Source organism: Bos indicus, chromosome 28, assembly GCF_029378745.1.
Source record: "Bos indicus isolate NIAB-ARS_2022 breed Sahiwal x Tharparkar chromosome 28, NIAB-ARS_B.indTharparkar_mat_pri_1.0, whole genome shotgun sequence".
NCBI classification, from domain to species: domain Eukaryota; kingdom Metazoa; phylum Chordata; class Mammalia; order Artiodactyla; family Bovidae; genus Bos; species Bos indicus.
Window position 1 is genome coordinate 24,574,400 of NC_091787.1, and position 26,772 is coordinate 24,601,171.

The window sequence follows — 26,772 nt, forward strand, 5'->3', positions numbered from 1 at the left end:
ACCCTGTGACAGGCAGTTATCCAATGATTCAGGAGTATCTTGCACACAGCTTGTGGGAGCCAGAGCAGGCTATACGGATTCTGTCCTTATATATGAGATCAGTCCTTTGATCATTGATTGCGGCTTTTGATTACAGAGGAACAGACACAAAAGGAGGATAAGTCTCTTCTGTAACCCTTCTGACCACTGTCACAAGCCTATTCTCCTCCAGCTGAAGAGACTTCCAGGACTGAAAGGGCTGGTGTGTGTGTTGTTGTTTTTTAATTTTATCTTCTATTTTCTTCCCTTTATTTCTTTTGCCCCTTTTAAAAGTCAGTTGTTTAAGATCTAGGACATTCAAATGTAACTGAATATAGAGGGGAATTTAGAAAGTCATTCTGCATGCCCAGGAAAAGGTACAGTCTCAGAAAAGAGCTGAGAAGACCTTAGGCTTACAGTTCAGTCTGATCCTTGGCACAGAGACAATCTGTAACAATCAAAACAAAACAAAAATCAGCAAACCCTAGAGAAGAAGCAGAATCTTTTTTCCAGAGTTACCACATTTTAGGTTTAAAGGTCCAGTTTTCAAAAAGAAAAAAAAAATCTCAGAGAATATTAAAAATTACAAAAGCATGGCCCAATCAAAGAAAAAAATAAACCAACATGGGAATGCAAAATGATACAGCTACTTTGGAAGGCAGTTTGATAGTTTCTTACAAAGCTAAACTATTACAATATGATCCAGCAAAAGAGCTCTTCATTATTTATCCAAAGTAGTTAAAAACCTGTGTCTAAAAAAACTTAAACACAGATGCTCATAACAGCTTTATTTGTAACTGCCAAACCTTAGAAGCAACCAAAATTTCCTTCAGTAGGTAAGTGGATAAACAAACTTACATCTAGACAGTGGAATATTATTTAGCATTAAAAAAAAATCAGCAACCAAGTTATGAAAAAACACAGAGGAACCATAAATGCATATTACTAAGTAAAAGAAGACAATCTGAGAAAGCTACAAAGTATGTGATTCCAACTATGAAATTCTGGAAAAGGCAAAACTATAAGAGTAAAAGTCAGTGACTGCTAAGAGTTAGGGTGTTGGGGGGATGAATAAGAGGAGCACAAAGTATTTTTAGGGAAGTGAAAATACTCTATATAATACTACACAGGTAGATGCACATCAATATACATTTGTCCAAATAGACAGAATAAACCCTAATGTACAATACGTATACTTGCAATAATCTGTCAATGTAGTGATGAAAAGAAATTTTCGCATATTGAGGTATGGGAAGTCATTCTGGCTCACACCTAAGATAACACAAATTTAACACTAATTAAAACAGCTGGTTTGTGGCCCATCAAACATACATCCTACACCTGCTCTAATTATTAAAGAAAAGGACACAATGACCAGAAATAAACAATGTTCATGGTAAGAATAAAGATTAAATCCCTGCTCCCTTCCTGGGATGCCAATCCTGGCACTCCTTCGATGATAAAAGACTCTCTTCCCAGGTTCAAGGCCACAGGGACTTGCTGTGTATATGCTCATATCTCTTTTAGAAACTTTGACGCAATCTATTCATGACTTGTTTGATGGGTCTTTGTTCCAACACGATATAAAACTGTGCTGAAAAGTATGCTTTTCTGGAGCAGTTCCTCAGTTATCTGAGAAGCTGTCTTCCAGGCTAACTGTCCTCAGTTTGGCTTAAATAAAGCTCCTTTCTTTTTTCCTATTATAGACTGTTTAATTATGAATTAATTTTCTTGTGAACCTAAAAATGCTGTAAAAAAGTCTACTTTAGAAAAATGAAACAACCAGATGATGAACCTTAATAGACTAAAACAATTTCCTAAAGATACTCAAATAACTAAAGAAAAACACGAAAATAGTCAACAAAACAGTATATGAAGAAAATGAAAATACCAATAAAAAAACAGAAAGCCTGAAAACAAATCAAAAGTAAATTATGGAGATGAAAAATACAATAACCAAAAATGAAAGTTCAACAGAGGAATCAAAGGCAGATTTGAGCAGAAAGAAAAATGAATAAGGGAACTTGTAAAGATAAAACAACTGAATTACTAAGTCTCAAGGGGAAAAAAAATGGAGAAAAGGAAACAGAACCTAAGGAACATCTATGGAACATCATGGAGTGCACCAAAAAGGCAGTGTAGGAGTTCCAGAAGATAAAAAGAGATAGAGATCATCTGAAGAAGTAATAACCAAAAAGTTCCCAAATCTGATGAAAAACACAAATATCCAAGAAACTCCAAGTAGGATAAACTGAAAGAGACCCATACTGAGACACATTATAATCAAATCGTTGAAAGACAAAGAGAAAAACTTGAAGTAATCAAGAGAGAAGTGACTTGTTACATACAAGGAATCCTCAATAGGATTATCAGCAGATTTCTCAGCAGAGACTTTGCAGATCCGAAAGCAGTAGGCTTATATGTTCAAATTACAGAAAGAAAAATCTATCAACCATGAATTTGATACTCCCTCATAGCTCAGTCAGTAAAGAATCTGCCTGCAATGGAGGAGACCCAGGTTCGATTCCTGGGTTGGGAAGGTTCCCTGGAGAAAGAAATGGCAAACCACTACAGTATTCTTGCCTGGAAATCCCATGGACAGAGGAGCCTGGCAGGCTACAGTCCATGGAGTTGCAAGAGTCGGACACAACTTAGCAACTAAACCACCACCAAAATTCTCCTTCAAAAATGAGAGAGAAATTAAGACATTTATAGATAAAAGCTGAAGGAGTTATCACCAAACTTGTCCTTTAAGAAATACTAAAAGAAATCCTACAGTTGAAATGAAAGGACACTAGTTACTCAAAGTTGTATTAAAAAAATAAAAGATCTCAGTAAAGGTAAATATGGGGCTTCCCTGAGAGCTCAGCTGGTAAAGAATCCACCTGCCACACAGGAGATCCTGGTTGATTCCTGGGTTGGGAAGATCCCCTGGAGAAGGGATAGGCTACCCACTCCAGTATTCTTGGGCTTCCCTTGTGGCTCAGCTGGTGAAGAATCCACCTGCAATGCGGGAGACCTGGGTTCAATCCCTGGATTGGGAAGATCCCCTGGAGAAGGGAAAGGCTACCCACTCCAGTATTCTGGCACAGAGAATTCCATGGATTATATAGTCCATATGGTCACAGTCAGTCAGACACAACTGAGGAACTTTCACAAGTAAATATACGGGTGATTGTAAAAACTAGTACTATTCTAACTTTGGGCTTTTTCCTCCAAATTTTGTTTTCTACAGAATTTTAGAGACTAATGCATAAAATTATTAATTTTTTTTGACACACAATGTATATAAAAGTTATCTTGTGACACCAATAACTGAAACCAAGTAGGGACAGAGCCGTACAGGAACAGAGTTTTTGTATGTTATTGAAACTGACTTTGTATAAATTTGAGTTAGTGTGTAACTTTAGGATGCTGCTACTGTTAGTGCTGCTAAGTCACTTCAGTCGTGTCCAACTCTGTGCGACCCCATAGACGGCAGCCCACCAGGCTCCCCGGTCCCTGGGATTCTCCAGGCAAGAACACTGGAATGGGTTGCCATTTCCTTCTCCAATGCATGAAAGTGAAAAGTGAAAGTGAAGTCACTCAGTCGTATCCGACTCGTAGTGACCCCATGGACTGCAGCCTACCAGGCTCCTGCATCCATGGGATTTTCCAGGCAGGAGTACTGGAGTGGGGTGCCAGTGCCTTCTCAACTTTAAGATATTAAATGTAATTCCTATGGTAACCACAAAAAAATAGCTAAAGAATATACAGAAAAGGAAATAAGGAAAGTAAAACATTTCACTGCAAAAAATAAACACAAAAGACAGTAATGTAGGAAAATCAGCAAAAAGACATACAATGAAAACTAAAAAATATTGCTGAAAGAAATTAAATAAATGGAAAGATCCCACATTCATGGATTAAAAGACTTAATATTATTAAGATGTCAATACTTTTGAAAGTGACCTACAGACTCAATGCAATCCCTATCAAATCATGGAAATACAAATTAAAATCATGATTAAGGCCACTATATATCCATAAGATTAGCAAAAATTTTAAAATATAACAATACCAAATTGATAGTGATGGGAAGGTAAACTGGTGTAACCATTCTGGTAAAAAGGATAACATTAACCTGTAAAATTCAAGTATACTCTATGACCCTGGGAAGCCCTAGTGGTTCAGCAGTAAAGAATCTGGCTGCTAATGCAGGAGACACAGGTTGAATCCCTGGGTCAGAAACATCCCCTGGAGAAGGAAATGGCAACTCACTCCAGTATTCCTGCCTGGGAAATTCCGCGGACTGAGGAGCCTGGCAAGCTACAGTCCATGGGGTCACAAATAGTCAGACATGACTTAGTGACTAAACAACAACAAACGACCCAGAAATTCCATTCTAACTATACACTTTAGAAATATTAAAGTTTATGTATATCAAATAATAAATGTTCAAAGCAAAATTATTTGCAACTGCCAAAAATGGAAATACCCAAGAGTCCATCAGTAATAGAATGAGTAAATAATTATAGATGCATACAGTTGAGTAAAACACAGCAGTAAGACCTAATGATGGAGAACCATGGCTATACACAGATGGATAATCATACACATGATGTTAAAAAAAGAAAGAAAAGGAAGTCACCAAAGGCTACCTGCAGCATAATTCTGTGTATCTGAATTAACTGTTGGAAAAGTAAATTATATTCTATAGAGATATATACCAGCTGGAAAAAAAATTAAGCTAAGTGGTCAAAACCAAGTTAGTCAAGCAAAGGGTATTTTGCCTCTGGGGACCAAAGGTGAAGCTCAATTACAAAGCCCAGACTCCTATTTACTCCCAAGAACTGGGGATGGGGAAATCAGTATTCCAGTTCAACTTTCACCACTGATTAATCTTATGTCTTAAATAATTAATTGGTCAATTTGTTCACTTTTTTTTTTTTAATTTGTTCATTCTTTAAAGAAAAAGGTGGACAAGCAAAAGAAAAAAGACTATAACCTCAAGTGTAACGTTACATGGAACGGCACTGTTCAAAAAGGAATGACCCACAAATGTTACCACAGCACAAGTGGAGGAATCTACAATGTTACCCTGCATGCTACTGCCATACTATAAACAAACAAGTCAAGGGCAAAATCCTTCTTGCCAAGAGAATTAATGTATACATCGAGCAAAAAGCAGCCCTTAAGAGCCAAGACAGTTTCCCCAACATGTGAATAAAAATGATCAGGGGAAAAAAAGGAAGCCAAACAGAAAGGTACTCAAGTTCATCTGAAATGCTACCAAAGAAGCACACTTTGTGAGAACCAATGGAAAGGAGCCTGAGCTGCTGGAAGTCATTCCCTAGGAATTTGTGGTATAATAATAGTAATAATTAAAAGACCCCTGGATTGTTAAAAAAAAAAAAAACCTAATAATTGGGTGATAGATGAAAATACTCTTTTCTATAACCGCTTACCTTCCACAAGCAATCTGAGTGACAATGCTTCCCATAAGTTCAAAAACTTTCCTTGGGTTTATTTCATGACTGGTAGAGTTATGACCCAACTGACCATACCCTCCGGCTCCAAAAGTAAACACTCCGCCTTCCTAAAAAGAAGACAAAATCCTTTGTGATTAGAAAGCCTGATAAAAGAAAATAATCTTCAGGAAAATAAGTTTCATTAAACCAATACTATTTTTTGCACTGCCTTTTACTATCTTTATATTCTTGTCAAATCACAGAAAATGTCATAAAATCTAAAAATGGTATCACTTTCAGTTTCCAAAGTAGCTCTGCAAAGAAAAAAAAAGTATGTATAAACACAGCACACAAATATACCTACTCTTAGCATAGTGTTACTAAACTATAGACAATCTTTAAAATATTTATCATAAAATACATAACTGGATTAAAGGTAATATTTTTTTAAAATTCATGATGACAGTTTAACAAAAGCACGGTTAGTATTTTTTCAGTTCAATTGCTTTTCTTCATAGTTGCAGCTATGTAAACAAATTTAAGCTATTAAATGAAAGTGGAATGAGAGTATTTATACAGACTGCTATGTCAGGAAATTGATTTTTCTGTTTAAAAACTTTTTATCATGGGGAATTTCAACAAAGACACAAAAGTAAAGACAAATATATATATATATAAAATTTATTTATTTATTTATTTATCTACGTACAAATATATATATTTATCTACATACAAATTACCATATAACGGTCACTTTCAACTGGTAAAACTTAGACAACCCTGGTTCATTGATGCCCTTGCCACCCGCTTTGGGAGGGTATTTCAAAGCAGAAAACTGTACCAAAGGTACTTTAAACTAGTAAACTGTGGTCCATAAGTCATTTCACCTATAAATGTGTATGTATTCTCAATGGAACATACCTCTAACAGATAAAAATATATAACACAATACCACTATACACAAAAAAATATTAATTTCCTTTTTTGGACAGAAATAGCATGGGGTCACAAAGAGTCAGACATGACTGAGTGACTGAAGTTTTGTTTCTCAGGTTTTTTCATCTTACTGACATTACTGATTTGACATAAGATTGTGAATATTTAAAATATACAACATGACATATATATACTCTGTGGAATTATTACTACAGTCAAATTAATTAACACATCTATTACCTCACATACTTTTTGGAGGGAAGGAAAAAGCTCAGATCTACTATCAGCAAATTTTAAGTACAGAATACTGTATTGTTAATAGTCACTATGTTGTACATTAGATCCTCAGAATGTAAAAACCTTGCAACAGGAAGTTTGTACCCTTTGACCACATATCCCCAGTTTCCTCATGCCCTACACCCTGGGAACTACCATTCTACTCAATGTTTCTGTGAATTTGACTTTCTATTCCTAATTGCCTCCCCTTTCACTTTTTTTTAACAATTCCATGTATAAGTGATACCATTTAGTACTTGTCCTTGCCTGGCTTATTTCACTTAGCATAATGCCTCCAGGTTCACTTATGCAGTTACAAATGAAAGCATTTCCCCTTCTTATGACTGAATAATATTCCAGTATATGTATGTATGCCCACGCACACATGTACACATCACATTTCCTTTATCCACTCATTTGTCAGTGGACACTTTGGTTGTTTAAGTATTTTGGTTATTGTGAACAATGCTTCAGTAAAAACGAGCACAGTTATCTCGTTGGGATCCTGTTTTCATGTCCTTCAGAAATACATCCAAAAGTGGGATCGCTGGATCTTACAGTGGTTCTATTTTTAATATTTTGAGGAATCTTCATACTGTTTTCTGTAATGTCTGCACCAAGTTGCATTTCCAACAGCAGAGTATAGGGTTCCCCTTTCTCCATAAACCTGTTGTTTTTGTTTTTTAATTATAGTGATCATAACAGATATGAGTTTGTGGTCTTGATTTGCATTTCCTGAAGATTTTGATGTTGATACTGAGCACCTTTTTCATGATCTTTTGGTCATTTGTGTATCTCCTTCAGAAAATGTCTATTCAAGCCCTTTGCCCATTTTTAAATTAGACTATTTTTCAGTCATGAATTATTTGAGTCCCTTATGTATTTTAGATATTAACCCCTAACCAGATATATGATTTACAAATATCTTCTCTCATTCCACAGGATGACTTTTCATTTTGTTGACTGTTTCCTTTGCTGTGCAGAAGCTTTTAGTTTATTTTTGCTTTTGTTATCTGTGTGCTTTTGGCGTCACATCCAAGAAATAACTACCAAGACTCATGCCAAGAAACTTTCTCCCCAGGTTTTCTCCTAGGAGTTTTACAGTTTCAGGCCTTACATTTAAGTCTTTATTCCATTTTGAGCTACATTTTGTAAGTGGTATGAATTAGGGATCCAGCATTTGCATATGGATGTTCAGATTTCCCAGTATCATTTATTAATGATGATGTATGCTTTCAGCATCTTGTTAATGATTTGCTGCATTTATTTCTGACTATCTAGGACTGCAAGATCCAACCAGTCCATCCTACAGGAGATCAGTCCTCGGTGTTCATTGGAAGGACTGATGCTAAAGCTGAAACTCTAATACTTTGGCCACCTCATGCGAAGAGTTGACTCATTGGAAAAGACCCTGATACTGGGAGGGATTGGGGGCAGGAGGAGAAGGGGATGGCAGAGGATGAGACGGCTGGATGGCATCACTGACTCGATGGACATGAGTTTGAGTGAACTCTGGGAGTTGGTGATGGACAGGGAGGCCTGGCGTGCTGCGATTCATGGGGTCGCAAAGAGTCGGACACGACTGAGCAACTGAACTGAATTGATTCTGTTTCATTGGTATTAATATATGTGCTTGCTTTTACACCACTATCATGCAGTTTTGGTTACCATAGCTTTGTAATATAGCTTCAAATCAGGAACCACGATGCCTCTACTTCACTGCTCTTTCTCAAGATTGCTTTGGCTATTCTGGGTCTTTCATGGTTCTGTATGAATTTTAAGATTGTTCCATTTCTGTGAAAACTGCCGCTCGAATTTGAAATGGATTACATTGTAGATCACTTTGAGTAGTACAGACATTTTAACAATATTTGTTCTTCAAATCCAAGAACACGAGAAATCTTTCCATTTATTTCTGTCTTCTTCAATTTCTTTCATTGATGTCATATAGTTATCAGTGTACAGGTCTTTCCTCTGTTTGGTCTACCTTTATTCCTAAGCATTACATTGTTTTTAATGCTACTGTAACTGGGGCTGCTGCTTCTCTCTTTTTAGTTCGTTAGTGTATAAAAACACAACCCACTTTAAATGTTAATTTGTATCTTGCAATGTCACTAAATTCATTTATTGGTTCTAACAAGATGTTTCAAGGAGTCTTTAGGGTTTTCTCTTTATAGTATCAAGTCATCTGCAGAGACAATTTTACTTTTTCCTTGCTAACTTGAATGTCTTTAATGTTTCTCATGACTAATTGCTATGGCTAGGACTTCAAGTACTTTTTTTTTTGGCCATGCAGCATGCGGGATCTTAGTTCCCCAACCAGAGATGGAACCCATATCCTCCCACAGAGGAAGCATGGAGTTCCAACCACTAGACTCCCATGGAACTCCCCTTCCAATTCTATCTTAAAGAGCAGTAGTGAAAGTGGGCATCCTGTTTTGTCCCTGATCCCCAAGGAAAAACTTTTAAATTTTCACTTTTCAAACTTTTCACCATTAATTATTATATCAGTGGTAGATTTGGCCTTTATAATGTTGAGGCATGTTCCCTCCATACTCCCTTTGTATAGTCTTTATCATTAAAGGATGCTGAACTCTGTCAAATGCTTTTCCTACATCTACTGAGATGATCATATAATTTTTATCCTTCATTCTATTAATGTGGTGTATAACACTGACTTCCGAATGATAAACCATCCTTGCATCTCAGGGATAAATCCCACTTGATCACTGGATATATAATCATCTGAATGTGCTACTGAATTTAGTTTGCTAGTATTGAGTAGTTCTGCATCTACATTCATCAAGGATGTTGGCTTGTAACTTTCTTTCCTTGCAGTGACTTTGTGTGGCTTTGATATCAGGATGATGCTGGACTTTTAAAGTAAGTTTGAAAGTGTTCCCTCCTCTTCTATTTTTCATAGGAGTTTGAGATGGACTGGTATTAATTATTTTTCAAATAATAGAATTCACTAGTAAAGATATCTGATCCTGGGCTTTTCATTCTTGGGAGACTTTTGATTATAATCTCCTTACTCTTTAGAGGCATATTCTGATTTTGTTTCCTTTGGTAAACAGTTTTGATTCAGTTTTGGTAGTTTGTATGTTCCCAATATGTACTCATTTCATCTAGGTTACCTGATAAATTTGTTAATATATAATTATTGATAGTAGTATCTTATGAATCTTTGTATCTTGGCATGTCAATAATCATATGTCTGACTGTTAACATTAAAAATAAGTGGGACAGTACGTTTCAGCCTTATCTAGTCCCATTAAGCTTAATGCTGATCTTTGTCTAGATTCAACACTTCATTAAGGAGTATAAAATGAGTATTAAAAAATATTTCTTCTAAATTAGTTGAAATTTTTCTATAGAAAACTTAACTCATCAGCTATTAAGCCGTCATGAAATACAATAAAAATGCTTTTCTCATTTACTAATTTTTAGAAAAATGAGTTGTTCCAGCAACTTCCAAGGATAAGCAATGAAGTTTGTTTTGTATTGATTTGGGTAAAAAGAGGATCATTATGAAGTCATAGATTTCTTATAATTGGTATATTTCCACTTATTAAAGATATTTCCTTTTTTTGACCACTGAATACACTTCTTCAAGTTGTCCTTCTGCCATGATCTTAGTAGTCTCTGCTTTTTTGTAACACAAAATACCCAAGGCTATTTTCATACTTTTTTGGTTCCAGATATGAGATCAAACTCTTTTCTAAGAAGCCTTGGTTCTTTTTAGTACAGAATCTACAACAATCAAAGAATATTCATTGCTTCTAGATTGCACATATTTACTTATATCTCAGATCTTTCAGTGGTCATAGCAAACCAACAAATTTATTTTAGAAGGAGAAAAGTAAGAATTCACACTGATACTTTTGAGTCAAAGCAAAGATTACTTTTAATTTGATTGCTACCATTTTATATGTCTTTTCTCTTAAGCTGAAAATCATGGTTTCTAATGACAATAAAATAAATACTTATTTGCTTTATCCTATTCTATATGCAGTATAGTGAAAATAACTACTAATTTTCCTAATAACAATAAGACAACAGAATGCAGTTTAAGAGGCTCTTTGTGAATTCGATTTATCTTTAGGCTATTTCCCACTAGTGATGCACAACAAAATACTATACTTTAAAATGACCTAAAAGAAATCTTCTGCAGTTGTACCACTAGTAATTTTGTAGAACTGTTTTAATATACAAATGTAAGTTAGCTTTTTAATTATGTATAAGAGTTTCTAGGTTTCAAAGTCAAAACATAAGGCAAGGCTCATATGGTCTACCTATTCTTTTCAAATATAAATAACATGTATCTTCTTTTTCCTTAATGGTAATATATCCTGAAAATCACTCTACAACAAAATAGAGATCTTCCTCATTCTGTTTTACAGGGCATGACACTACACGCAGTGGAATTACCACAGTTTATTCAATTAGGCTGTTACTGTTAGGTATTTGGATTTCTTCTATTCTTTTGTTATTAAAATATTACCACAGCAAACGGCCTTGTGTATACATAATTTTGTATCTTTGGAATAGATTCTTAAAATTGCTAAGGGACAGATAAGTCAAAAGGTACATGTACATGTAATCTGCATAGTGAATTTATAAAAGAACTTGAAAAAAATTGACATCTTTATGGTAGTGTCTTCATATCCATTAACATGCATGTCTATTTATTCTGTTTTTAAATTTTGGAAGGTTTTTTTAATTTTTCCTATTTGTTTTGCACAAGGAAACTGCTTTGTAAAGTAATCCTAATCTACACTGCTTTGTAAAATAATCCTAATCTATCTTCAAGAAGTTCTAAACTGCTTTGTAAAGTAATCCTAATCTATCTTCAATAAGTTCTAAACTGCTTTATAAAGTAATCCTAATCTATCTTCAAGAAGTTCTAAACTGCTTTGTAAAGTAATCCTAATCTATCTTCAAGAAGTTCTTGCAGAAAAGCAAAAGGCACTGATACACAACTATATTTTAACTTTCAACAAGGAAAACTAAAAAAATCTTACTTTTGAAATAGTTAAAACTATCTAATTTTGCTGAAAATAATATATACCAAAAATTCCAGTGATAAGTTTTGAGAGAAAAATACAGAAGATTAATAGAATTCACATTAAAAAAAAACTCAACAGATATAAAGACTTAGAAATCTTGGGAAAATAAGAAGAGAGCTTATCTGAAAAGATGAATTTGAAAAGCATTAACATATGAATATTTCTACCACAAAGTTAATCCTCAAGAATAATATTATACAAAATATTTACTATTATGTTCAACACAGCTTATTTCTTCTAAGTATCAATGACAGAAGAGAATCACTAAAATTTATAACTTGCCAACAGTGATTACATCTGTAATTTGAACTTTTTTTTAAATCAATAAAATATGGTAATAAGATTAGCAGAGATAATAAAACTTCCTTATTCCAAAGCAAGTACAATAAAATTTTTCTAAAAATTAACTTTTGTAATTGGTCATTATAATATTTTTTTTTAAGTATCTTTAGTACACTGTATTTGATAAGGACTGAGAATAATTCTTATTTTGAAATATCCAGTGGGGGGGGCCGGGTAGTAAATGTGTAGAATTTTTACAAATCTGATGAGAAGTAACTTTTTCTTGACAATTTTATCTACTATGCAGGATAAAGAAAGATAAAAATGCAAAAATATTAATCTCTAATTCAGTCAATGATAATTTGCTAGTTCCTTTATGTTAACATAATAAATAACACTACTGGTAAAGGTTAGCCTATTTTCATTTTACTTCTAATTGCTAGAGAATTATACAGTACTGATACTGAACTGGTACATATTCAAGGAAGTGAGAGGTCAGAGTTAAAACCATTAGCAAGACGGTGATGAAAGCTCATTATAACTTCTTGCATAATACTGATTCTTGGCCTAGGGATAATAGAGGAATTCAGTCTCCTCTGTTACTTGTTATACTTATAAGCCACATAGAAGCTAAATTAAAATTGGGCAGAGTTATGCAATATAAGTAAGATTGATACACAAAGCACAGTAAGCCTGACACACTAAAAAGAAATTATTTCATTCACAATATTATTCAAGCAGTATTTAATATTAAGTTGTAAAACTCAACAATATATATCATCACCACACAAACAGCAGATCACAATTCACATTTCGTAACATAAAACAGTTGAAATATAAGATAAACTGTTTTTGAGAACAGATGATAACCTAAGTCCCTTTTTCAAGATAAATTATTTTTTAGACATCAGTAACTCTCAAGGTTTCAATACACAAAGCATTAAAATATTCACTAATTACAAAAATAACTACATAAATATTAATAAAAAGGTTTTACAAGAGTACAATACCTTGGTTAGTGCAGCAGTATGATCTTCTCCACAACAAATATAAACTATTTTCTGAGTTCTTAGTGACTTTAGTAAATTAGGAACATACCTATCTGAAAATTTCAATAAGAGAACAGTTAACGAATGTATTAACGAACAGTATTTTTAAAATTAAAACTCTTCTACAATGTGTTTCTCTACAGCTTTCCCAATGGTGGAAGACAGTGATAATTAAACCATTTTAACAATTCAATAATTCTGTAGTAAAAGGCTAAGTTGGGTTGCCAAGCCTTTCTATTCCTACTACAGTGATAAAAGAAAGGTCTAAAAAGGGGAATTTAAATTCTAATCTGCCTCAATGCCAATCTACACTCAGGAATCAAGGAATTTCAAAGCTTTTTGACTGCTTCTAATACACATACATCATTCTTTATATCTACCTCATGATAATTAAGCTCATAGCATCCTACTTTGAAACCTAAAACTATACTTTCTGATGTTTTATAACAGGAAACATATAATAAATACCATAAATTGACACAGTTTTCTTATGCAGAACAAAATACTTTTAAATTCTAAGAGTATTATGTTATCATTTCCAGTTGTTATAGATCAACAACTCACTTTTGTCTAACTCATTATAATTATGTTGAACTTTATTAAATCAGTCTTTGTATTTCAAATATTGGCATTAAACCTAATGCAGCTATGAAAAATCAGTTCCCAAGATCCTAATTTTAAGTAGTTATAATTTTTTAAAATTCAAAAAGTTTATTTGTAAGACATTAGCATCACCATTAACAGATTAATTAAATGACTCAGATATAAATATTTCTTTGAAATACTCAAATAGATGAATACTTTGTTTTACTTTTCAGGATAATTTTACAACTTTTTTCAACTGATGGTAGCTGATAATGTGGTTACCCATCTGAAGAAATGTTTTTCTAAATTTTCTTTTAGTCATCATTCAACAATGAAGATTTTTGTCCAGATATACTTTCTCCATTTTATTTTAGAATAAAATACTATTTTTGGCCTTCCCACAATCTCCTAAAAATATTATAAGGTGGAATTTTTAAACTAATCTCTCCATCCCCACTTCAATCCCAAGGAAGATTTGTGTATACTTCTCTCTGACACTAAGAATCACTAATTCATCTCAAAAAAATCATCTCTTTTTAAAAGTGTATCTATAAAAATTGCAAACCTACCATTTTCATCATTAAGACCTAGTTGACCAAATTTGTTGCGTCCCCATCCAAAGATAGCTCCAGAAAGGGTGAGTACAAAACTATGGGCTCCTCCAGCCGCAATTTGCATGAAAGGGATTCCAAGTAAAGACTTAATCAGCTGTGGTGAAGCTTGCTTTTTACAGTCAATGCCTAAACCCAATTGGCCATATTTATTCTGTCCCCAACAGAAGACTTCACTTGCTGTAAAACAAAAATCATAAATTACTATTTTTCTCACACACAAAAAAATTCCATTTGAAAATCATCAGTTATTTTGGGACATTCTTCCTTACACTGGATGAAAATACATATTCCTCCTTACAATTATTTCTTATACGATACTATCTAGAACAATCCATATTAGTAGAGTTTTACTTTGACTCACTTTACTAATGAATAGGGTAAGTCACACAACTGAGGGTAATCTCATTTCCTGATGTTCCTTTAGAGATTTAGTTCAACTTACTTTACTAATGAATGGGGTAAGTCACATAACTGAGGGTGATCTCATTTCCTGATGTTCCTAAGAAAGTACCACCTTTTTAATATTCCTCAGGTCTCATTTTTATTATATGATTTCTTCCAAGAGGGACTCATTTAAGCTCAAGGCTTCAGTTATCAATTACATGCTAAACACCTTCAAAATTTATCACTACCCTACATCTCTCCTCTGAGCAATAAATCCATGTATCCAATAGATTATCTGACAGCTATACTTCGATATTTGAAAGGTACTTCCAGTTCAGCATGCCCTAAACTCAATTCACAATCCCCTTCCTACCTCCCATACCTGGATCTCTTCCTAATGTTCCTCATTTTCAGTAAATAACCATCTTAACTGATTCAGCAGCACAAGTCATAAACATAAGGAGTCATCCTTCATATTCCCCTCTTCTTTTACCTTACATACAGGTTTTTATTAATTAATCACCTATCAATCAAGTCATATACTGTTTTCTTTCTAAAGAAAAATATGGCTAATAGATCCACACCTACCCATTTCAACAGGTTCTTTATAATAGTTCTCAGTTCAGTTCAGTTGCTCAGTTGTCTCCGACTCTTTGCAACCCCATCAATCGCAGCACACCAGGCCTCCCTGTCCATCACCAACTCCCGGAGTCTGCCCAAACCCACATCCATTGAGTCAATGATGCCATCCAGCCATCTCATCCTCTGTCGTCCCCTTCTCCTCCTGCCCTCAATCTTTCCCAGCACCAGGGTCTTTTCAAATGAGTCAGCTCTTCGCATCAGGTGGCCAAAGTACTGGAGTTTTAGCTTCAACATCAGTCCTTCCAATGAACACCCAGGACTGATCTCCTTTAGGATGGACTGGTTGGATCTCCTCACAGTCCAAGGGACTCTCAAGAGTCTTCTCCAACTCCACAGTTCAAAAGTATCAATTCTTCAGCACTCAGCTTTCTTTATACTCCAACTCTCAAATCCATACATGACCACAGGAAAAACCATAGCCTTGACTAGATGGACCTTTGTTGGCAAAGTAATGTCTCTGCTTTTGAATATGCTGTCTAGGTTAGTCATAACTTTCCTTGCAAGGAGTAAGCATCTTTGAATTTCATGGCTGTAATCACCATCTGCAATGATTTTGGAGCCCAAAAAATAAAGTCTGACACTGTTTCCACTGTTTCCCCATCTATTTCCCATGAAGTGATGGGACCGGATGCCATGATCTTCGTTTTCTGAATGCTGAGCTTTAAGCCAACTTTTTCACTCTCCTCTTTCACTTTCATCAAGAGGTTTTTTAGTTCCTCTTCACTTTCTGCCACAAGGGTGGTGTCATCTGCATATCTGAGGCTATTGATATTTCTCCCGGCAATCTTGATTCCAGCTGGTGCTTCCTCCAGCCCAGCGTTTCTCATGATGTACTCTGCATATAAGTTAAATAAGCAGGGTGACAATATACAGCCTTGACATACTCCTTTTCCTATTTGGAACTAGTCTGTTGTTCCATGTCCAGTTTTAACTATTGCTTCCTGACCTGCATACAAGTTTCTCAAGAGGCAGGTCAGGTGGTCTGGTATTCCCATCTCTTTCAGAATTTTCCACAGTTTATTGTGATCCACATAGTCAAAGGCTTTGGCATAGTCAATAAAGCAGAAATAGATGTTTTTCTGGAACTCTCTTGCTTTTTCCATGATCCAGCGGATGTTGGCAATTTGATCTCTGGTTCCTCTGCCTTTTCTAAAACCAGCTTGAACATCAGGAAGTTCACGGTTCACATATTGCTGAAGCCTGGCTTGGAGAATTTTGAGCATTACTTTACTAGCATGTGAGATGACTGAAATTGTGCGGTAGTTTGAGCATTCTTTGGCATCGCCTTTCTTAGGGATTGGAATGAAAACTGATCTTTTCCAGTCCTGTGGCCACTGCTGAGTTTTCTAAATTTGCTGGCATACTGAGTGAAGCACTTGCACAGTGTCATCTTTCAGGATTTGAAACAGCTCAACTGGAATTCCATCACCTCCACTAGCTTTGTTCATAGTGATGCTTCCTAAGGCCCACTTGACTTCACATTCCAGGATGTCTGGCTCTAGGTGAGTGATCACACCATCGTGATTATCTGGGTTGTGAACATCTTTTTTGTACAATTCTTCTGTGTATTCTTGTCACTTCTTCTTAATATCTTCTGCTTCTGTTGCTGCTGCTGCTGCTGCTAAGTTGCTTCAGTCGTGTCTGACTCTGTGCGACCCCATAGACGGCATCTCACCAGGCTCTCCCGTCCCTGGGATTCTCCAGGCAATAACACTGGAGTGGGTTGCCATTTCCTTCTCCAATGCATGAAAGTGAAAAGTGAAAGTGAAGTCGCTCAGTCGTGTCCGATCCTTAGCAACCCAATGGATTGCAGCCTACCAGGCTCCTCGGTCCATGGGATTTTCCAGGCAAGAGTACTGGAGTGGGTGCCATTGCGTTCTCCATTTGCTTCTGTTAGGTCCTTATCATTTCTGTCCTTTATTGTGCCCATCTTTCCATGAAATGTTCCCTTCGTATCTCTAATTTTCTTTAAGAGATCTCTAGTTCTCTCTATTTAACCACATTTGCTCACCCATTGCTACATTTTTTTTTTACAACTCTAAACATCTTTTACTTATTTTTATAAAATAAATGGCACTAATAATTGACATACTAATAAGTGATTTTTAAAAATTCATACCATAATAGTACATACTTACTAAGTTTCTCTCCAAACTAGATCACCAGTTCCTCTTCCAAAAGACAAGCACTCTTACCAACTGCTGATATGCACTTGCAGAAATACTCTATGGACATTAACTAGCAGACATTTGTATATACAGAGATATAAAAATGTAGATCTGATATATGGTAGACACCATAATAGTGGTCTGGATAAGTTTCAAATTAATTATTCCATAAATTTATATGTTCATGTGTTTATTTCATAATGAAACTCAAATGAGCTGATTTTTTTTAAAAAAACATAGATCTGAAATGTTGCTCACCTGAGAAAAATTTGTCAGTGCCTTCTCACAACTCTTGGGATAAATATTTTTAACAAGGCTTATAAGGTTCTACAAAATCTACCTATGTTTCTGAGCTCATTTCACACCAATCTCTTCCCTCACTTACTATACTTTGGCCATACTCACCTTCCTTCATATTTTCCAAAGCCAGTTTCTTACACACTTTTTGTCTCACACACTCTGCCTAAACCTTCCCCTCACTCTTGTCTAATTTACTTCTATTCTCTCTTCCTTAATCTCCAAAATTAAGTTCAATCCCCGTATTACGGGATCTAAGTATCCCAAACCTTTTTCTTTACAGTCTTCTTTTGTACTATATGACTATACTGTTATCTGTATGACTGAACCATAAGGGCTACGCTAGTCCCTAAGGGTGACTCAATGGTAAAGAATTCACCTGCCAAATGCAGGAGACAAGGCTTTGATCCCTGGGTCAGGAAGATTCCCTGGAGAAGGAAATGACTACCCATTCCAGTTTTCTTGCCTGGGAAACCCATGGCTAGAGGAGCTTGGTGGGCTACAGTTCACAGGGTCACAAAACAGTTGGATACAACTCAGCAACTAAACAACCACCATAAAGGCTAGTACTATACTGCTTACCACTGTGCCTATTTCATACTGAGTGATCTGCTCCCCACCCCAAAAATTTGTTTTTCACTAAATGAATAAGACACTGCTAAAACATGAAGCTGAATAAGGCAAAAGAATACTTGTCAAGATAGAAAAACTGTCCTCATCAGTAAAGCCTTTGGGTTTAAATTTATCTTGAATTTATCTACCAAAGTACCAAAAGAGAAGTTGACAGGTAACATCAAAAAATACAGGGATGCCAGCCCGACCCCTCATTTTATTTCTTAGATGGAATAAACCCAAATCCCTTAACACGGCACATAGGGCCCTTTGTAACAGATTTGTTTTTACTTCAACCACTATTTAAGTATAAAAATGTCTCCCATGCTCTGAAAATACCCACGTAAAATTATACGCTGATACACAAATACACAAAATACTTTCCTTCTATGCTCTCACTAGTACTATTATTACTTTAGCCAATCCTTAACATTTCCCCCTAGCTGCTTCTCAACAGGTCTCCAATTCTGAATTATATTCATCTTTCAAGACTTGTAGCAAATATGACTGTTACCAATTCTATTGTCAAACTACACTTTTTCCCTTATTCCCACAGTATTTTACTTTTACCTTGACCAAAAATAGTATATATTTTTTCTGCCTCAATTATAATATTTGTACATCTGCCTCTTCTATTAGATCACATGGTCCCTAAAACTGTCTCTTAATTTATTGGTATTTCCCTATAGTTCTAGTCTACTGTTTCATTCGCAGTAGGCCTCACAAGGCATTTAATAAATTTAAACTAATAATAATAAAGCCACTGAAACTTACTTTTATAAATGATGTAACAACAAATACATGGGGCTTCCCTGGTGCATGTGTGCTGGCTCAGTGGTAAAGAATCTGCCTGCCAACAGAGGAGACATGGGTTCGATCCCTGATCTGGGAAGATTCCACATGCCCCAGAGCAACTAAGCCTGTGTGCCACAACTACTAAGCTGTGCTTTAGAGCCTGGGAGCCACAATTAATGAGCTCACAGGCTGCAACCACTGAAGCCCTTGCCCTAGAGCCTGCACTCTGCAATAAGAGAAGCCACACCACAATGAGAAGCCTGCGCACCACACCTAGAGAGTAGAAAGCCTGTGCAGAGAAACAAAGTCCCAGCAAAGACAAAAATAAATAAACAAAATTTTAAAACTATAAAAAAATAAATATATATGGCAGGTTCTCTACGAACTCATAATCGTTAGCAAGCATAGGGAGAAGTCAAAAGAAATAAGTGAAGGTACCAGGATGCTTAGATGACTTTCTGTTTCTAGTCATAAAAAGTTTATCTGTGAGATCAAATGAAATTGGGCAAGTATAAACTACCCCAGCTATGAAGGAATAATGTTCAGCAAGCTAAAGAACAATCAGATGCAAAAAATCAATGTCATGTCTATATTCTTGCAAAAAATGATTTGAGAATGACACCATTCAGAATAACAAAAAACATCAAATATCTATGGGAAAATCTAACAAAATGTATGTAAGATCTCTCCACAGAAAAGAACAAAATATTCCTGAGACAAATTAAAAGGAGATTAAAATGAATGGGAACATACCACCAGTTGCTGCTGCTAAGTCACCTCAGTCGTGTCTGACTCTGTGCGACCCCATAGACGGCAGCCCACCAGGCTCCCCCGTCCCTGGGATTCTCCAGGCAAGAACACTGGAGTGGGCTGCCATTTCCTTCTCCAATGCATGAAAGTGAAAAGTGAAACTGAAGTCGCTCAGGCGTGTCTGACTCTTAGCGACCCCGTGGACTGCAGCCTACCAGGCTCCTGCATCCATGGGATTTTCCAGGCAAGAGTACTGGAGTGGGTTGCCATTGCCTTCTCTGATATCACCAGTTGAAGAACTGAAAAACTCAGTATTACAAAGATTTTCCTCAATTCGATTTAGAGACAATGTGCAATCCCAAACAAAATCCCAATAGTTTAATAAGTGTCTATGAAAACTGCCAAACTAATTCTAAAATGTATACAGAAATGAAAAGGATAAAGAAGAACCGGGGCAATGTTTAATAAGGATGAAGTTGAAGGAATTTCGTCTTTAAATAAGAAAGCTGAAAAGGCAAAAGAAAATAGAAGCAATGCTTACCTTTAGAAAGTGCAAGTGAATGATAGTAACCACAAGCAACCTGTACTATCTGGATATCCGACAAACTTTTAATATTTCTAGAAAAGAAGAAGAGATCAGGATTAGTTAATTCCGTTTAATAAATGAATCCTGAATGCTATTTATTGACCACCTACTATGTGCAAAGAGTTTCCTTACCAGCAGTTCCTTACTAGTTGTGACCTAGCAGTTTATGCTTTTTTTACACAAGCCCAATTTATAAAAAATTTACACTAAAATCAGTAAACAAAATCTAAGTATGAAAAATTATGAGGTGTGATGAGAAAACACTTTGAAAGGACAATATTTAAGCACAGTAATCTATGCTCATACTTCAGTGCTTTCGTATGTTTTTATTATCAAAATTTGAAAAAACTTTAACTTAAAATATGAAACTTGGTAATATATTTCTAAGACAAATGTACATGATCTAATTTGTCAAAAATTGGTGTATCTGGCCCAGTTTAGTAAATGCTCTCCTCCATCAGGTTCCTTAAGAACCAGTAGGGATTCCTATCATGTGATGCTACCAATTCACAAATTATGAAACCTATTCCTTTTGGACTATCTTTCTTCTCCTTTGCATCTAAATCAATGATATTAAATGTATTTAAATTCTTTACTACAGAAACTTAATTCATATCTATGATCACTGATGTGTGAGGTCATATTTCTGCCATCTCATGTTTCTGCCTTACATTTTTTTAGCTTCTTTTCCCGCCAATTTCTGATTTTTCCTTAACTGCAATGTAACTCTAAAGGCTGTGTTAAAACATAAAAATCAAGTAACTCTGTGCATGAATCATCCCAGGTTTTATGTAGTTCACCTTCACCTGGTCATTCTGTTTTTCCTGAATTAACATTTTCAAGAAAAAAAGGGGGTGGGAAAATACAGTATGTTTCTTATTTCCCTTTACCTGATACTGCCACCTGACCTGATTCTGCCATATGAGAGTCCGGAGCAAGTTCTGACCAGAGTGTCGATACCCATGATTTTCGGGAGGCAGCTTCAGCAAACCAAATTTTGAGCGGGAAAAAGGAGAGTTACTCTAATTCCATATTGTTGTATTAAAAATAATTTATTTAGTGGATTTATGTTCTTAACTACAAAACTTGAGAGTTGTACTGCTACCATTTAGCAGAATCCAACAAGTTAACAGGGTCCAACATATTTTCAGATTTTCAAATATAGCAAAAGGCTATATATACACTGGCAAAGCAAAACCAGGAATAAAAAAATACATGGATATTTACAACTGTGAAGTTATTAAACATTTACTGTTATTGCTTATGCATATTACGTACATCATACATTGAATAGTGAACGGTATTAAATGGTTTTAAAAAAAAAACTGTTCCTGGCATCAAGCCCAATTTGCAAGACTAAGTAAAATCTTTTCAAATTCTACATTCTAACAGCACGCTGTTTTCTCCTTCACAGCATTTATCTCTATAAAATACTGGAATACTTAGTCATTTAATTATTACTAGTATACTCTGCTAAACAATAAGCTCTGTATATTATCTTATACCCATGGAATCCCAAGCACCTACCACAGTGCCTGGCAAAATGTATGAGGAAACAAAAAGTATGTCAAGTGTCCATTGTTTGAGGATAAGTGAATCTGTAACTTCTTTGAGGCTTTAATATTAAACTATTCATAAAGTTTGCCCCCAAAACTTCTAAATTTACACAGCAATTTACACTCAAGTGATTCTCATTACCAAAATATTATCATGCAGCTTAGAATATAGGATGAATTTTTTAGTTGTGTCTGCTTGAGAGAAGTGAAGATGTTCTTCTGTGGAATTACTGTTTCAAAGGAAAGAAATCTCTGCTTTTGTCTCTATGGAGATGTAATACACTGAAGATGGGGGAGTGGAGGTGGGAAAGAGAAGAGGGTTTGCTTTTTATTTTTTTTAGCTTTTGGGAATTTAAAAAAGAAACAAAAATACTGTTTTATATATATATGAATAGTAAAGCAATTTTACCATGGTGCATTTTTCCTGAAGAGACAAATCAGAAAATTCTTAATGAAACAAAGTTTTATAGAATTCATCAAATATAATCCTCAATGAGTAAAAAAGATAATGTAAATGTTTTTCAGTTTTCAATTTTTAAAAGGATTCAAATCAATAGGAAAGTCAAAAGAAAAGAAATTTTGTAAATAAAAATATATTTACACATGTATATGAAGATTCCTAATTAATAAGAACTATGAAAAGAAAATCAAAATTTCGGATGTCTAGGGTAAATATTTTATAAATACTTTTAAATTTAACTCCCTAAAGTTTAGAGTTCTTGTCAAACATTTTTAAATGGCCACATCGCTAAAATTATTCATTGTAAAGGAATTATTTCTTCACTGAATTTTGAAAGACGTTTGAAATTTTAAGAAAACAGTGCATAAACCTGGAAATAAGATTCATACACCCCTCCCTTGAGAAGCCTTGAAGTCAAAACATAAATTGTTGAATACGTGTACTGTTGTATTGTTACATTTTTCCAACTTAATGTACAGTGGCAATACGGCAGAAACCAGGCACTTCCAATTTGTCTGAAAAGGTAAAATTCTTTAAAAACCATTAACAAGAAACAGTGATAAGTTTGAATATAATCAAGAATTTAGTATGAAATCAAGAATTTGAGGAACTAAAGCATTAAATATTTTGCCAATTTGAAAATCATCAAGGTGTATACACTAAATAAATAAAACTTTTTGTATGCCAAATGTACCTCAAGAAAGTGGTTTTAAAAATAAATTTCCCAGTAAAACATAATCAACAATTTTCTATTTCCCAATTAAGCCACAACTTTCTTATTCATCTGAGAAAAGTTTATAGCTGATTTTGAAAAATTTAGGCTAACAACTGATCTAGCCCCTACCATTAAATGTTCTTTAATTTTCATTTTAATCTGAAATACTCTGTACTTTCATATGCTAATATTAGGCAGAAATTGTAAGATACTTTTTGGCCATGCCATGCAGCTTGCAGGATCTTAGCTCCCCTACCAGAGATCTAACATGGCCTACAGGTGAAAGCAGAGTCCTAACCACTGGACAGCCCGGGAACGCTCTGCAATATGCTTTCAAAACTGAGTTAAATCAAGAAAATCTATTCATATGTCTGAGTTTCCTCCTATCATATGTTTTATTCAAAACGTATGTGAAAGTTACAAAGCTGGCTGACATTTCTAAGCACCTAGAAAAAGGTTTGGATCTAAAAAATGATTTGGTGTTAAGACTTAAAAACAAAAAAATCACTAATGGTCTTTCATAAAAACATACTCCTACTGTACTGAAATACTAAATTTCCCTTTAAAATATGAAGTACCAGTAAAAATTTATATGTATGTATACATATGTGTGTGTCACAACAGATCCAAATCAGATTAGCCCAATGAAAAACTGAGAAAGTTCAACAGGAAAGATGCCCTTATACACAGTTTAAAACTAGTAAGACGTTCAGTAAATACATAAACAGAGACGTTTAAATCAAAGGACTCAATTAAGATCTCTTACAGGTCCCCATTCAGGTTCATAAAAGAGCAAAGTTACAAATAACAGGATTATTGGGCAACCTTCAAATAAACTGTCACATAATAAAATTTTCTCATCTTTCTCTCTTTACTAAGCATCTATGGATTACTGTCTCTTAGACCAGAACTGAACAGAAAAAAAAAAAAAAAAAGGAAAATTCAGTGGAGTGAAAAATATTGGAAACTAGACAGCCTTGTTGTGAATCATGGTTTTGAAAATAAGGACTTAGAAAACCTAATATCTAACTCTCTTTTCATACTAAAAACACAAAGTTCTTAAAAATCTTAAATAAAAAATCCCATTCTACAATAATTACTTATGGAAGGAAATAAAGGCAGTAGAGAATGTGACAAATGTGAGATCACTCTGTTCCTATGAATGCTTTGCATTTTGTAGCCAGCAGCCATTTGGCTGCAAATTAACATTTTCTAAAAGAAATCAAAATTGAAATGACTAAAAAAATTCAATTTACTTAGCTTAAGGAAAAAACTCTCTCTCCCAACAGCACCATCATTAAAGAGGCACTAAAAGCATAACGGGAAATGTGTTTGCTATTTAATTGTTATTACAGAAGAAACAAAAGGAAGAAATTTGTTTGGGGAGTTTTGCAGAATTTGATTACAGGTTAAAGAAAACACATTAATGAGACATATCCCAAAGTCTCAACAGACAGCTCATTACTAGAACAAATATAAAGCATCAAACTAAAGATGAAAAAAATATTTTAATATGCTAAAACAAAACAAATATTTCAAATGTATACTTTTTAAGTTTTTTAACAGACATACACACACATATATACATATATATACATTTGATAAAAAAAATATGGGCTTGCTGAAGGAACTAGCTACCATCCCTATTTAAAAAAAAAAAAAATCATTTCTAATGATAAGAGCTCTGTTCTGTTTTTTTTTGTTTGTTTTGTGGTTGTTTTTGGTTTTTTATACCAGGTAACTTAAGGGATCTTAGTTCCCTGACCAGGGATTGAACCTGTGCCCTTAGCAATGAAAGCATGGAGTCCTCACTGGACTGCCAGACAATTCCCTCCTGTTCTGAAATGTATTATTTCCTGTGCTCCAATTTCTTATCCTAGTAGTTATCTATTTCTTAAGCCAGGGCAAACATTAATAATGTTAAATTAAAAACAAAATAGTGCACTGGGACGACCCAGAGGGATGGTATGGGGAGGGAGGAGGGAGGAGGGTTCAGGATAAAAAAAAAACAAACAAAATATCTAAATGTGTATATTATAAAAATGCTACTTGGAATAAATCTAAAATGAGTATAATATCTTGGTTCCCTAGAGTTCTCTTTTACTCCTGTAACTATTACCAGGAGAAAAAACATAAAGAGTTTAAGGAGACAAGAATTTGTATAATTTTAAACACTAAGGATGAGTTAGTGTATTAATTATGTACCCAAAAGAACTGGATATTTTTCTTTAAACCTTTATGTTCAGGATTACAGTTTTTAATATTAAAGCAATGGTGATGCCCTATATAATTCTGTAAAACTACAATATTGATGAAGCACTGCTTATTTTTAAACTCTGAAATAATTCTATGATGAATCAGTGGTTAGCATAAATTAAATTGTGGTCAGTGCTATGTAAAAATGTAGAAAGTGAATTATTCTTTTTACTCTAAGCATGTGGGACTTCAACATTCAATAAAAACAATAAAGACAAAAAAAAAAACAAGAGAAAAAAACAATCAACCAATATTTAATGGTTTAGTCTTAATCCACTTAAAAATTTCAGTGAGAGAAAATTTATAATAAAGTGTGCATTCTCTACCCTTTATCTTTGCAAACATACATAATCTGGGAGAAATATGAAATATACAAAAAACAGTATTCAATCCAAACTAAAGGCAAGCACCTACCCAATAAATGCCTTTAGAGCTTAAAGGGGAGAAGTAATTGTATGTCAGCTCTTAAAAGCCCAGTAGTAAGCAGAATGATTTAGATAACAAATTTATTATAAAAGATTGTTAAAGACCCCTTTGTCGGTCACCTTTGTTACCTGGGTACTCTGATACATTCCTCTGATCCTAGCAGGCCAAGTTGTCCATCAGAATCGAGACCCCAAGCATACACCTGGCCCTTGTCATTTAGTGCTAATGTATGAGCTTCTCCACATGAAACAGCTACAATATTTTGGGCATCCAGGGCAACAACCTGCTCTACAGAAATCAGAAACAGAGACATTACATTCTAGTTTTAAACCTCCAGTAAGAATAAAACTACAGTCTTCATCTTGTACAAAAAAGCTAAGGAAATGCTGAAATACAGACTGTAATTTAGTTATTCTACAAAACCTAACAAATACATTCCACACAAAACTCTCACTGTAGTAAATACAGATATATGTCACAGGGCATAATCAACTCAGATTATTAAGTAACTTAAATATTTGGGAGAAGAAATTAAAGGTGTATAAAAATTTTCTCGGGAATTGGTCTTCACTCAAAACCATTACCAATAAAAGGAGTACAGCTGAAAAGGAATCATTTGAATAAATTGGCTGTTTTTTAACAATAAAATCATAACCAACATATGTATTACCATATGGGATACTACTATGAAGTGATTCTGAAACAAATGAAATAATCTGAATTAGCAATTTCTAATAGGAAACAAATTCTTTACAGATCTCATAAATAAAGTATCTACTAGATATGCTGAGGAGAGAACTGAAAGGCAATGTGACTATAACAAACAGATTTCAGTTTATGAGCTGC

At 34.6% G+C, this 26,772-nt stretch overlaps 1 protein-coding gene across 8 annotated transcripts in view; it reads right to left on the bottom strand.

Moving 5' to 3' along the window:
• Positions 1-26,772, bottom strand: part of HERC4 (HECT and RLD domain containing E3 ubiquitin protein ligase 4) — a 127,602-nt gene that overhangs the window by 69,327 nt on the left and 31,503 nt on the right. For all 8 annotated transcript variants that reach the window (XM_070782134.1, XM_070782131.1, XM_070782133.1 and 5 more), the window contains exons 3-7: positions 26,055-26,214; positions 20,469-20,545; positions 14,235-14,456; positions 13,042-13,133; positions 5,466-5,596 (exon numbers count right to left, since the gene is read on the bottom strand). In XM_070782134.1, the coding sequence (XP_070638235.1) occupies positions 5,466-5,596; positions 13,042-13,133; positions 14,235-14,456; positions 20,469-20,545; positions 26,055-26,214 (682 nt within the window). The remainder of the gene's footprint in view (positions 1-5,465; positions 5,597-13,041; positions 13,134-14,234; positions 14,457-20,468; positions 20,546-26,054; positions 26,215-26,772) is intronic.